The sequence below is a fragment of the Oncorhynchus gorbuscha genome, linkage group LG19, assembly GCF_021184085.1.
Source record: "Oncorhynchus gorbuscha isolate QuinsamMale2020 ecotype Even-year linkage group LG19, OgorEven_v1.0, whole genome shotgun sequence".
Lineage (NCBI taxonomy): Eukaryota > Metazoa > Chordata > Actinopteri > Salmoniformes > Salmonidae > Oncorhynchus > Oncorhynchus gorbuscha.
Window position 1 is genome coordinate 48,164,417 of NC_060191.1, and position 13,059 is coordinate 48,177,475.

The following is a 13,059-nucleotide window of genomic DNA, read 5'->3' on the forward strand; positions in this document are numbered from 1 at the left end:
CTTTTTTGGTTACTACATGATTCCATATGTGTTATTTCATAGTTTTGATGTCTTCACTATTATTCTACAATGTAGAAAATAGTCACGTAAAACCCTTGAATGAGTAGGTGTGTCCAAACTTTTGACTGGTACTGTAAATGTCAATGAGATGAAGTGCAGAAAAGCAGACACTCTATCTCTCTTTCTCGCTCTCTTCATTTTTTGTCCCTTCTTATCTCTCTCTCCCTTTCTATTTTTCTCTTTAGCTGACTGACTGAGAACTCACTGACTAGACATTCAATCTGACTCATTGTTACAGGCCCTTATATACTCTACTGGTTGTGCTTTTATTTTGTCTAGATCAGGCCACATCAGATGTTTATGTATGCTAGACTGTGTAGACATCTATAACACTCTCTATCAGACACAGAAAGTTGAGAGGTCATTGAAAGAGACTGAAGTAGGGGATTGCAATTGAGGGGATAACAAGCAACGGAGGAATTCTGATTGGAGAAAATAAAGCTGCTGAGAGTGCGAGGCTGTCCATCAGTCTTGCTACTTGTGACCTGTCAGTCCATCCATACGTCTCTCCGTTCGTCGCCTGCCTGCCTGCCTGCCTGTCTGTCTGTCTGTCTGTCTGTCTGTCTGTCTGTCTGTCTGTCTGTCTGTCTGTCTGTCTGTCTGTCTGTCTGTCTGTCTGTCTGTCTGTCTGTCTGTCTGTCTGTCTGTCTGTCTGTCTGTCTGTCTGTCTGTCTGTCTGTCTGTCTGTCTGTCTGTCTGTCTGTCTGTCTGTCTGTCTGTCTGTCTGTCTGTCCATGGTCCTATGGTCCTATGGTGGGGTGGGTTAGAGTTGGAGTAGGTCTAGGTGTCTAGGGAAGTCCTGTGCTCCTACGGACTCCCACTGTAGGAGTAGTCTGCCTTGTTGTGCATCACCAGCTTGTTGTCCACAAAGTAGAAGCTGTCGGACTGCGTTTTGTATGGGTGCAGGATCATCTCGCGCACTGAGGAAGAAGAGGAAGGACACGTCAGTGTGTGTGTTTGAGTGAGTGTGTGTGTCATATGGGTACAGGAAGTGCATGTATGCATGCGTGCTATGTCTGTGTCTCTGTTTCTACGTGTGTCTATACTCACTGATGTCCTCTGACAGAGGGGGGAACTCGTAGATGTGTTCGCAGGTGTTCTTGCTGCTGGGCATACAGAAACCAAACTCAAAATCAAAGCTTTTGAGGAGCTGCTCTCTGAAGTAGTGCCTCTCAATCATCCTGAAGTTGTTGATGGGCATGTCTCCCACTGTGAACTCCACACTGTGTGAGAGAGGACAGGGGACAGAGCGATCTGATAAACTATTGGAAACACACTTACACATCATTTGTTTGTTATAGTTTGTTGCAGAACCAAAGTGTAATTCCATCTTGCATTCAAATGACTAGTGGCCTTGTGTGGAATGTTATTCATATTTTTCATAATTTCATAATAAACATTCATTTAAATAAACAGCAGAAAATCTGGTGTTTTGATGCCAAACTGTTTTGCTGTGTTTCAGTCTTCTGTGATGTATATAAAGTGTAATATTGGGATGAAAACTCCAAATGTAAAAATGTAATACATTTCAACTCTATATCTGACATGGTACAGGTGTCTTCTTTTTTTAAGCCCATAGCCATGTGTGTGAGGTGTATTCGTTGGTTTCAATGTAGATGTGTTTAAGACTACCAATAAACACTCTGTGAGACCCTGATTTAGCCCACTGCAGTGAAACGCTCATTAATAACAACTGGCCTGACTGTCCTTTTTCTCATCTCTCTTTCTCTCTTTCTTTCTCCCTCACCCTGCCTCCTTTTTTCTCTCTCTCCCTCTCTCTTTCTCCCCCTACTGTGTAGCATTCCTGCCTCCTTGGTATCTGTCACACACAAACATGCACGCAAGCACGTAGGCACGCACACACACACCACCTCTCACTCTCTGAGAATAGCCCTGCCCATCTGTCTCCTCTCAGAAGAGAACAGCAGGGCACTGAATGGCCACCGCTCCACCACCCTTACACACCCACACAGGCGGCCATCTTAGCTGTGACTTACGTGGCGCCGACCTGGCGCAGCTGCAGGAAGGCAGGGGTGAACTGGTAACGGACGAAGCGGCCTCCGTTGGGGTCAAAATCCTTCTTTTCGCCTGCTGCCGTAGTGTCACAAAAGATACCGCGTTAACAAGCATGCTGTTGAAGCACAGTCTTTCTGCTGTGTACCTCTCTGAATAGACACTGTTTCAGGGCCTTAGATGATCAACTCACACAGTGAAATAATAATAATAATAATAATATATGCCATTTAGCAGACGCTTTTATCCAAAGCGACTTACAGTCATGTGTGCATACATTCTACCTTCTTAGTAGGGACCAAGCTAATAGGAGTCATTTGTTCATGAATCATGCATATTACTGCCTGGGCCTAGTTAACCCAGAGGTATATGCTGCTCACACATACAGTAGGTCTTAAAACCTCTTCGTTATCAGAGGCTATGACCTGTAGTTTAGTGCCACAAGTCATATATCCTAGGCTCTAATAAGAGAGAAAATTGTTAACATTTATATAAGAATATGAATATGTTAGGGAACACAAATACTAATGGTTATATTTAGCACAGAACAGGCCTATTACTGAGCTGGTGCTGTTGGTTTGGTGATGTCATATTATGTCTTGTTCCTGTTCTTTCTCTTCACTCCGTCTCCCTCTGCTGGTCGTATTAGGTTACCTTCTCTTTCTCTCCTCCTCCAGCTGTTCCTCATCTCCTCTAACTACCTCATTCACCCTTTTCCCACCTGTTCCCTTTTTCCCTCTGATTAGGTCTCTATTTCTCTCTCTGTTCCTGCTTCTTTCTTTGTCAGATTCTCGTTTGAGTTTCTCATGCCAGAAACAAACTATCGTCTCGTTTGCTTCATCCTTGTCCCGTCCTGTCGGAATCTGCCTGGCAAGTGCATCCTGTACTCAGCTAACTGTCTTATCGTTTGTACTGTGTCCAGTTCATCTGATGCTACGTGAGATCAGGTACCACTGTTCCTCTATGACCCGCGCCTACGCAGAGAGACCTGCAGCCTGTCGCCGCTAACCCAGCTATTCTCCTCTGCTGCTAAGAAGAGGGCTCTTTTGTAATTATCAGAAGGATTTTTTGTTTCATTTGTCGCCCTCTCTGCGGGTTGTCTATTTTTCCATTATCTACATCTGAAGAGGATCTATGTCTTCCCTGTGTTTACATTAAAGGACTCTGTTTTTGTTAAACCGCTTTTGGGTCCTCACTCAAGTGCATAACAGGTGATCTCACCGTCCCTGTCTCCATGTCTTGATTAAATATATTACCAACATATAGCTCATACACAGTACATGCATCTAATATATGTGCTGTTTAATATGGTAGTTTCGACATAGCCCATACCAGGTACAGGGGGTTTAGTGATCTCAAACAGCACCGTCCCTGTCTCCATGTCTCGGATCTTGAACCGTGTGAAGTCGATCATGTGAACGTTCTCCTCTGGGGAACATAGGTAGTCTGAAACAGAAAGGGAACAGAGCACATTTTAGTCTGAATACAGGAGGGCTACATACTCTACAGAACACATTTCAGTCTGAATACAGGAGGGCTACATACTCTACAGAACACCTTTCAGTCTGAATACAGGAGGGCTACATACTCTACAGAACACCTTTCAGTCTGAATACAGGAGGGCTACATACTCTACAGAACACCTTTCAGTCTGAATACAGGAGGGCTACATACTCTACAGAACACATTTAAGTCTGAATACAGGAGGGCTACATACTCTATTGAACACATTTCAGTCTGAATACAGGAGGGCTACAGGAGGGCTACATACTCTACAGAACACCTTTCAGTCTGAATACAGGAGGGCACAATACTCTACAGAACACATTTCAGTCTGAATACAGGAGGGCTACATACTCTACAGAACACATTTTAGTCTGAATACACGAGGGCTACATACTCTACAGAACGACTTTTAGTCTGAATACAGGAGGGCTACAGGAGGGCTATATACTCTACAGAACACATTTTAGTCTGAATACAGGAGGGCTACATACTCTACAGAACACATTTTTAGTCTGAATACAGGAGGGATACAGGAGCGCTACAGAACACATTTGAGTCTGAATACAGGAGGGCTACATACTCTACAGAAAACATTTTGGTCTGAATACAGGAGGGCTACAAATTCTACAGAACACATTTCAGTCTGAATACAGGAGGGCTACAAATTCTACAGAACACATTTCAGTCTGAATACAGGAGGGCTACAGGAGGGCTACATATTCTACAGAACACATTTCAGTCTGAATACAGCAGGGCTACAGGAGGGCTACATACTCTACAGAACACATTTCAGTCTGAATACAGGAGGGCTACAAATTCTACAGAACACATTTCAGTCTGAATACAGCAGGGCTACAGGAGGGCTACAGAACACATTTCAGTCTGAATACAGGAGGGCTACAGTAGGGATACAGAACACATTTCAGTCTGAATACAGCAGGGCTACAGGAGGGATACAGAACACATTTCAGTCTGAATACAGGAGGGCTACATACTCTACAGAACACCTTTTAGTCAAAGGAATGAACAGTAGAAAGACTATGTATACTTTCACCATACGTTTGTTTACATTCATGAACATTCTTGAATTGTCAACCTCTAATATACCAGAAATATTTAAGATATTAGTGTAAAAGTTCACTTTTATCAAGTAAAGGAATATAAAAGCATGAAACTTGGTGCAAATGTACATATGAACTACAAGTAATGATCTCTATGTTATAAGACAATTTTGCAGCTGTTACAGCCTTGTGCACAATGATTAGGCTCTTCCAAAACATGTCCCTTCACTAAGCACTCTGACCCTGCCCCATCCAGCCACTTGGCCAGCCTGTCAGATCCTCACCTAACAGAGAGACAGAAAGAGCTATTTTTACTCCTCTAATCTTTGCATCTGCCAAGATGTGACACTGACAATAACCACAGTCTTATAGTCACTGGATAACTTCTCTGTGATAACATGCAGGCCCACAGTCTTTTGTGTCACACTAACAGAACTGACAGTCTGGAATCTGAGACACTTCTATAAGGCCCTCTCACAGAACTGACAGTTTGGATCTGAGACACTTCTATAAGGCCCTCTCACAGAACTGACAGTTTGGAATCTGAGACACTTCTATAAGGCCCTCTCACAGAACTGACAGTTTGGAATCTGAGACACTTCTATAAGGCCCTCTCACAGAACTGACAGTTTGGAATATGTGGACAGTCAAAACAATTAGGACAGAAATCGAACACGAACCAACACGTCTGGTTCCAATACGGCTCAGTTGGTTGGAGCACGGTGTCGGCAAAACCAGGGCAACACCAGGGTACCAGCCAACTTAACCTAAGGTTCGGGTCGAGGGTACTGTACGCTGATCCCACACTCCAAAAGGGTTCTTCGTCTGTCCCCATAAAATAACCCTTTTTGGTTCCAGGTAGAACCCTTTTTGGTTCCATGTAGAACCCTCTCTGTGGAAATGGTAACACATGAAAACTAAAAGAGTTCTACCTGGAACCAAAAGGGTTCTTCAATGCGTTCTCCAATGGGGAAAGGCTAAGAACCTTTTTAGGTTCTAGATAGCACCCTTTTTGCAGATCTGTGCCCAAGGGACAGCATCTACAGCCCTGTGGCATACACTCACCTCCCCACAGGCTGTGGATTAGGACTAAGAGGCTTACATTGTTTCACCGTCACATGGACAGATTGGAAGACGCTAAGGGGATTTGGGGAAACTATAGCTTTTGCTGTATTATAACCCCCATTCCTCCGACACCACCCCACAAATTGACCACTGCACACCTTTCATACACCCCTCCCTACCTGCATCCTATTAAAAACTACAGGTGGGCACCTGCCTCTAAGCCTTTGATATAGTTTCATGTCAAAACTGTACTGAGGTAGAATAGTAAGAGCACGTTCTAGTAAGATTTTAGTGAGCCCTCACACACGCACGCACACGCACACACACACACACGCAAAACATACACTGTGTGCACAGACACACGTATGCACGCACACAAACACTCCCCCCCCCCTCTACTTACCTAAGGAACCAGGAACAGATGGACCAAACTGGCTAGCCAATGGCCAGGAGATATTTTTAGCCTTCCTGTTACCTAGCTGTGCTACATGGAGAGAGGGGAGGAGTCTGAATGTGTATGTGAGTATGCATGGTTTTGTGTGTGTGTGCATGTGTGTGTGCATGTGTGTGTGCGTGCGTGTGTGTGCGCGCGTGTGTGTGTGTGTGTGTGTGTGTGTGTGTGTGTGTGTGTGTGTGTGTGTGTGTGTGTGTGTGTGTGTGTGTGTGTGCGCGTGCGTGCGTGCGTGTGTGTGTGTGTGTGTGTGTGTGCGTGTGTGTGTGTGAGAGAGAGTGGAGGAGGAGGGAGTGATGGACTCAAAGGGCCTTCACACAAATCTGCTGAGGTCTTAAGGCGACGCCCCCTGTTCCTTGCTCCGGCCCTGGTGTTGTTAGGGTCATTAATATAATTGGCAGCAGGCTTTGGACTCTTCTGTGTGTGTGTGTATGTGTGTGTGTGTGTGTGTGTGTGTGTGTGTGTGTGTGTGTGTGTGTGTGTGTGTGTGTGTGTGTGTGTGTGTGTGTGTGTGTGTGTGTGTGTGTGTGTGTGTGTGTGTGTGTGTGTGTGTGTGTGTGTGTGTGTGTGCAGATGGCAGTAATTCCCTTGTGAGTTGTGACTGGGTCTCCTGGCTACTTTCCATCTCACCTACTACCCACCTATCATTATAATCCACACCACAGAACTACTACACCTTCAGATAGGTAAAAACGGTGTATACTGTATGTGTGTGTGTGCGGGCGTGTGCATTCTCTACTGGTGGGGCAATGGACATGTTTAATAGGTAAGGCCAGGGGTCTATGTCTAAGGCCAGAAAGGTTATCTCAGGTGAGAGTACAGTTGATGGGAAAGCACTTAGCACTGGGACATAACCGGAAGTCAGTCCAGCCCCACCACATCACATGCCTGCTGGAATAACAGGCCAGTCAACAGATTTACTGTACATGTAAGCAGCTCTCCAACTTAAACCAGCAACCACAAACTGTCATTTTTACTTCTGAGGCCAACATACTGTAAGCTCTGAGGGTTACAAAATAACTCCAATTGATGTGAGGCTCATCTGTACTACTGAACTATGGCAAGTTTCAAGTTTTATTTAACAAATGCACAAGTACAGCGACATGCTTTACTTTAAATCCCAATCCAACAGTGCTGTACTCAATATCAAACTAGTATTTAAAAAAAAACGTTTAAAACTACAAAACACAAAAAATAAGACAAAAACAGACGAATGTCAGCTATATTCAGGGTCAGTGTCAATACCAAATTCACAATGTGCTGGAGTATTGAGGTAGATACACTGCATTACCAAAAGTATGTGGACACATTAATATGGAGTTGGTCCCGCCTTTGCAGCTATAACAGCCTCCACCCTTTTGGGAAGGCTTTCCAATAGATGTTGGAACATTGCTGCGGGGACTTGCTTCCATTCAGCCACAAGAGCATTAGTGAGATTGGGCACTGATGTTGGGCGATTAGGCCAGGCTCGCAGTTGGCATTCCAATTCATTCCAAAGGCTTTCGGAGGCGTTGAGGCCAGGGCTCTGTGCAGACCAGTCAAGTTCTTCAAAACTAATCTCAACAAACCATTTCTGTATGGACCTGCTTTGTGCATGGGGGCATTGTCATGCTGGAACAGGTAAGGGCCTTCCCCAAAGCACGGAATCATCTGGAATGTCATTGTATGTTGTAGCATTAAGATTTCCCTTCACTGGAACTAAGGGGCCTAGCCCGAACCATGAAAAACATCCCCAGACCATTATTCCTCCTCCACCAAACTTTACAGTTGGCACTATGCATTTGGGCAGGTAGTGTTCTCTTGGCATCTGCCAAACCCAGATTTGTTCGTTGGACTGCCAGATGTTGAAGTGATGTTGAACGCGTTTCCACTGCTCCAGAGCCCAATGGCGGCGAGCTTTACACCACCCAGCCGACGCTTGGCATTGTGCATGGTGATCTTATGTTTGTGCGGCTGCTCGGCCATGGAAACCCATTTCATGAAGCTCCCGAAGGACAGTTCTTGTGCTGAAGCTGCTTCCAGAGGTAGTTTAGAACTCAGTAGTGAGTGTTGTGGCCAAGGACACACTCCGCGCTTCAGCACTCGGCGGTCCCCTTCTGTGAGTTTGTGTGGCCTACCACTTAGCGGCTGAGCCGTTGGTGCTCCTAGATGTTACCACTTCACAATACCAGCACATACAGTTGACCGGGGCAGCTCTAGCAGGCCAGAAATTTGACTCTAGCAGGGCAGAACAACTGGCTCGTTGGAAAGGTAGCATCCTATGATGGTGCCACGTTGAAAGTCACTGAGCTCTTCAATGAGGACATTCTAATGTCAATGTTTACCTATGGAGATTGCATGGCTGTGTGTTCGATTTTATACACCTGTCAGCAACTGGTGTGGCTGAAATAGCCGAATCCACACATTTGAAGGGGTGTCCACATACTTTTATATATATAGTGCACCTGTATGTGAATAACACAGTGATTTAGGGGTAAATGTGGTAGATAAACGGTAGCAATATTGAGGGTTTTACAGTACAGTATATCTTAAATAATTGTCAATGACCATTGAGTTCAAACACTAACTTAAAGCACTTAGGCCAACCTTTTGCTCATTTGTCAGCACAGGTCATTCAGGTTCAAATCAGTATAAAATAATACTATTCAAATTCAAAAGTTGCTGTCCCCTCAATAATAAACAAAGAAGTATAGAACAGACATACAGTGTTAGAATGTAGATATTCATAACAAACCACTACAGACGATTACTGCTCTATAACATTATTGTAGGTCAGTTATGAGTGTAGTGACTGAATGACCTTAATGTGCACTCTGATGCCATATGGTATAGTAGATGTCATTTAACTACCTAACACGTTACATCAGAGACCAAAGCTGTGTCCAGGCATCAGCTAACAAGTGGTAGAGCAGGCTAGTGCGGCCATTAGATCCTCATCAACATACAGTACAACCATGCTGCAACGCAGCGCCATTTAAATACAGTGTTGGAAAAGTCCAAATTCAATCTCTGGTAGAAAAAATGATGCCGTGCCGTCCGCAAAATTGTAAGAAATTATGTTATTGTGACCATTCTATTTCTATAATAAGACGTCCCTTTACCAATCTGTCAGTCAATCCCAAAGGCTCCACCCACATTTTTACAGCAATGACAACCACAACCACAGTATGTTGGAAAGGAAGCTGTTGTTACCCTGGCAACACTGGCACTATGTTCTTGGCACACGGTAGCCTTGCCTTCTTTACTGTGACTGTGGTCTGATAAGAGTGATGTTCTCAGAACATGAGACGGCTACAGATCAGCTAGCTAAACAGGAGCTCAGGAGCAAATTGTATGAGCCCCACTACCCTTACTGCAGTGCAAAGGCTGCATCTCAATAGTCGTCCCCACAACCCATAGTACAAAGAAGGCCGCATCTCAGTAATCTAAAGTGGCTTCCTCCCCTTTACTGATCTGAACACACATGCAAAATAAATGATGGAGGAAACCAACTGAACCAGGAAATTGCTTTCACCTGTTCAGTTCATTCATGTCAGTGTAGATTTTCATCCTCACTATGCAATCTGGTTTCTGAGCTGGTCATGGGTGCACCTCAGCCACGCTCAAGGTCCTAAAAGATATCATAACCGTCATTGATAAAAGACAGTACTGTGTAGCCGTCTTCATCGACCTGGCCAAGGCTTTCGACTCTGTCAATCACCACATTCTTATCAGCAGACTCAATAGTCTTGGCTTCTCAAATGACTGCCTCGCGTGGTTCACCAACTACTTCTCAGATAGAGTTCAGTGTGTCAAATCGGATGGCCTGTTATGTGGACCTCTGGCAGACTCTACGGGGGTGCCACAGGGTTCAATTCTCGGGCCGACTCTTTTCTCTGTATGTATCAATGATGTCGCTCTTGCTGCTGGTGATTCTCTGATCCACCTCTATGCAGACAACACCATTCTGTATACATCTGGCCCTTCTTTGGACACTGTGCTAAGAAACCTCCAAACGAGCTTCAATGCCATACAACAGTCGTTCCGTGGCCTCCAACTGTTTTTAAATGCTAGTAAAACTAAGTGCATGCTCTTCAACCGATTGCTGCCCGCACCCCACTGGCTCCAGGTCATCTATACGTCTATGCTAGGTAAAGCCCCGCCTTATCTCAGCTCACCGGTCACCATAGTAACACCCACCCATAGCACGTGCTCCAGTAGGTATATTTCACTGGTCCCCCCCCAAAGCCAACACCTCTTTGGCCACCTTTCCTTACAGTTCTCTGCTGCCAATGACTGGAATGAATTGCAAAAATCACTGAAGCTGGACTCTTATATCTCCCTCTCTAACTTTAAGCATCAGCTGTCAGAGCAGCTTAACGATCACTGTACCTGTACACAGCCCATCTGTAAATAGCACTACCTCATCCCTATATTGTTACTTAACATCTAGCTCTTTTGCTCCCCAATATCTCTACTTGCACATCATCATCTGCAAATCTATCACTCCAGTGTTAATGATAAATTACAATTATTTCACCTCTATGGCCTATTAATGGCCTATTTATTGCCTATTTATTGCCTCCCTACTCTTCTACATTTGCACACCGTGTACATAGATTTTTCTATTGTGTTTGTTTATGTGCAACTCTGTGTTGTTGTTTTTGTGGCATAGCTTTGCTTTATCTTGGCCAGGTTACAGTTGTAAATGAGAACTTATTGTCAACTGGCTTACCCGGTTAAATAAAGGTGGACTAAATACAAATAAACAACAACTGTGGGAGAGGAGGAGAGACTATTGAGACACACCCAAAGTGACCAACACTCCATTGCTCACCACAAAAGATGACAATGTTAATACCACTACATTATCTGTACCCAGACGGTGTGAAAAGTTTCATAGAAGTAAATGTTCTCTACGAAACAAATTTCACACCCAGCTAGTCACCAAAAAGCCCTGTAATCACAGCTCCTAAATGTCTCTCTATTCTTTCTCCTCACTGGGTAAGGTCTGCACGTAGATAATAGATGGACATACGTCATAGCCGCTCTTAAAATCCTAACAGACCTCATCGGCTGTACTTTTGGGGTGATTTAAATGATCATTGTGTATATTTCATCACAGGGAACGACAACACAAGATTGTGATTTACGCCTAAAACATTGAGAGAGGGACAGAAAGATGACAAATATGTCATGAATCATCGGATTTAACATGAAGAGGTTCCACTTTCTCTTCAGCTGAATGGTTATCCTTGAAGAGGAGGATGAGAGGAGAGGAAGGAGAGAATGAGTGGAGAGGTGGGAGGAGAGGAGAGAAGAGGGAAGATTATACATTGTAATTGAATGTTAAAACAGTTCTGTCCATTAACCGCATCACAGCAACAACCTGGTCCACGATGACCTTTACCAGTATTCCCTGGAGTAACTAGGCTAATCAAGCAATGGCTTCATTTACAGAGAAAACCATTAAAAATACATTTCTACAATCCCACCGGGAGTTGAACTGCATGTTACAATACATAACCGTCTGAGTAGAGACAGCCTATTGATATCATTGAGCAAGGTGGTCCAGGTGATCTATGCATCTATGGAGGGTGCATGTGTATGTTCAGTAGGGTGTGACTGTCCTCTCAGTCTGTGTTCTATGGGCTGCTGCTGCTCCATATGCTGAAGGGGATCTAGTTGTGATGCCTATGTGTGGTTCTGTCTGTGCCTGTGTGAGTGTAAGGGACCCTGCTCTATGAGTGTTTGAATGTTTATGACTAATATGTGGCCATGCGCTGTGTGTGTATGCGTGTGTGTGTTCCTGCGCGACTGTGTGTGTCTGTGTGCTTGCTCGTTTGTGTGTCGGCAACTCGGTGGCAGAGAGTTGCCGGAAGGCTCTGAAGTGTCAGCGTCACCCAGGTTCCCTCTCTCTCTCTCCCTCCCTCTTTCGCTAACCCTCTTTTTCTCTCCCTCACTCTCCCTGAGAGGAGCACACCTCTTCACTTCATTTTCCTTTAACAGCATCACCTAGCAACGCTCGTTCTGATGCTGTGCCAGGACATTTTGCTTTCTGCTCCACCTCCATCCATCCCCCCACCCCACCCACCCCTCCCTCCCTCCCTCCATCCACCCCCCACCCCTCCCTCCCTCCCCCCACCCCTCCCTCCCTCCATCCCTCCCCCCACCCCTCCCTCCATTCATCCCGCCCCCCACCCCTCCCCCCACCCCTCCCTCCATTCATCCCACCCCCACCCTCCCTCCCTCCATTCATCCCACCCCCACCCTCCCTCCCTCCATTCATCCCACCCCCACCCCCCACCTCTCCTCCTGCTCTACCTTTCCTCCCCTCCACCTGCCCACTGTGCATGAACAAAATACAACAAAACACGAAACGAAACAAAGCAGAGCAGAACGACTCATGTTAGGGTTCATTCAAATGGTAATGAAACGCTATCAGCTGGCCTCAGATCTGTTAATGCTGTATAGATATGGTTGTTGTCATGAAAAAACAAACAGATCTGGGATGATGAAATGCTACATTACAGTGATCTGATAAAGTGGAGTCAGACCACTGGGCCTCCTGCTGTGAGTGTGTGCGAGTGTGTGTGTACGGACGCGTGTGTTCGTGCGTGTGTCTCCGCGTGGCCGTGTGTCTTTCTCTGTCTGGTACTTAACGGGAGGTAGCCTAGTGGTTAAGAGTGTTGGGCCAGTAACCAAAAGGCTGCTGGTTTGAATCCCTGAGCTGATAAAATCGGTCTGTGCCCTTGAGCAAGGCACTTAATCCTGTAAGTCGCTCTGGATAAGAGTGTCTGACAAAATGACTCAAAAGGCTTCTTTCTGCCTGTAATACATTACAGAGTGATGCACAACACCTTCAGATATGTCTTGGAACAGATGTGTCAACATACAACATGGTACATTGACATAAACTCCACA

The 13,059-nt window shown here is 45.1% G+C and overlaps 1 protein-coding gene across 1 annotated transcript in view; it reads right to left on the reverse strand.

Moving 5' to 3' along the window:
* Positions 1 to 19: 19 nt before the first annotated feature.
* unc119a (unc-119 homolog a (C. elegans)) overlaps positions 20 to 13,059 on the reverse strand; it is a 28,476-nt gene continuing 15,436 nt past the window's right edge. Inside the window, exons 2-5 of the mRNA XM_046313411.1 lie at positions 3,406 to 3,519; positions 2,058 to 2,151; positions 1,111 to 1,283; positions 20 to 980 (exon numbers count right to left, since the gene is read on the reverse strand). Of these exons, the coding sequence (XP_046169367.1) occupies positions 868 to 980; positions 1,111 to 1,283; positions 2,058 to 2,151; positions 3,406 to 3,519 (494 nt within the window). The 3' untranslated portion in view covers positions 20 to 867. The remainder of the gene's footprint in view (positions 981 to 1,110; positions 1,284 to 2,057; positions 2,152 to 3,405; positions 3,520 to 13,059) is intronic.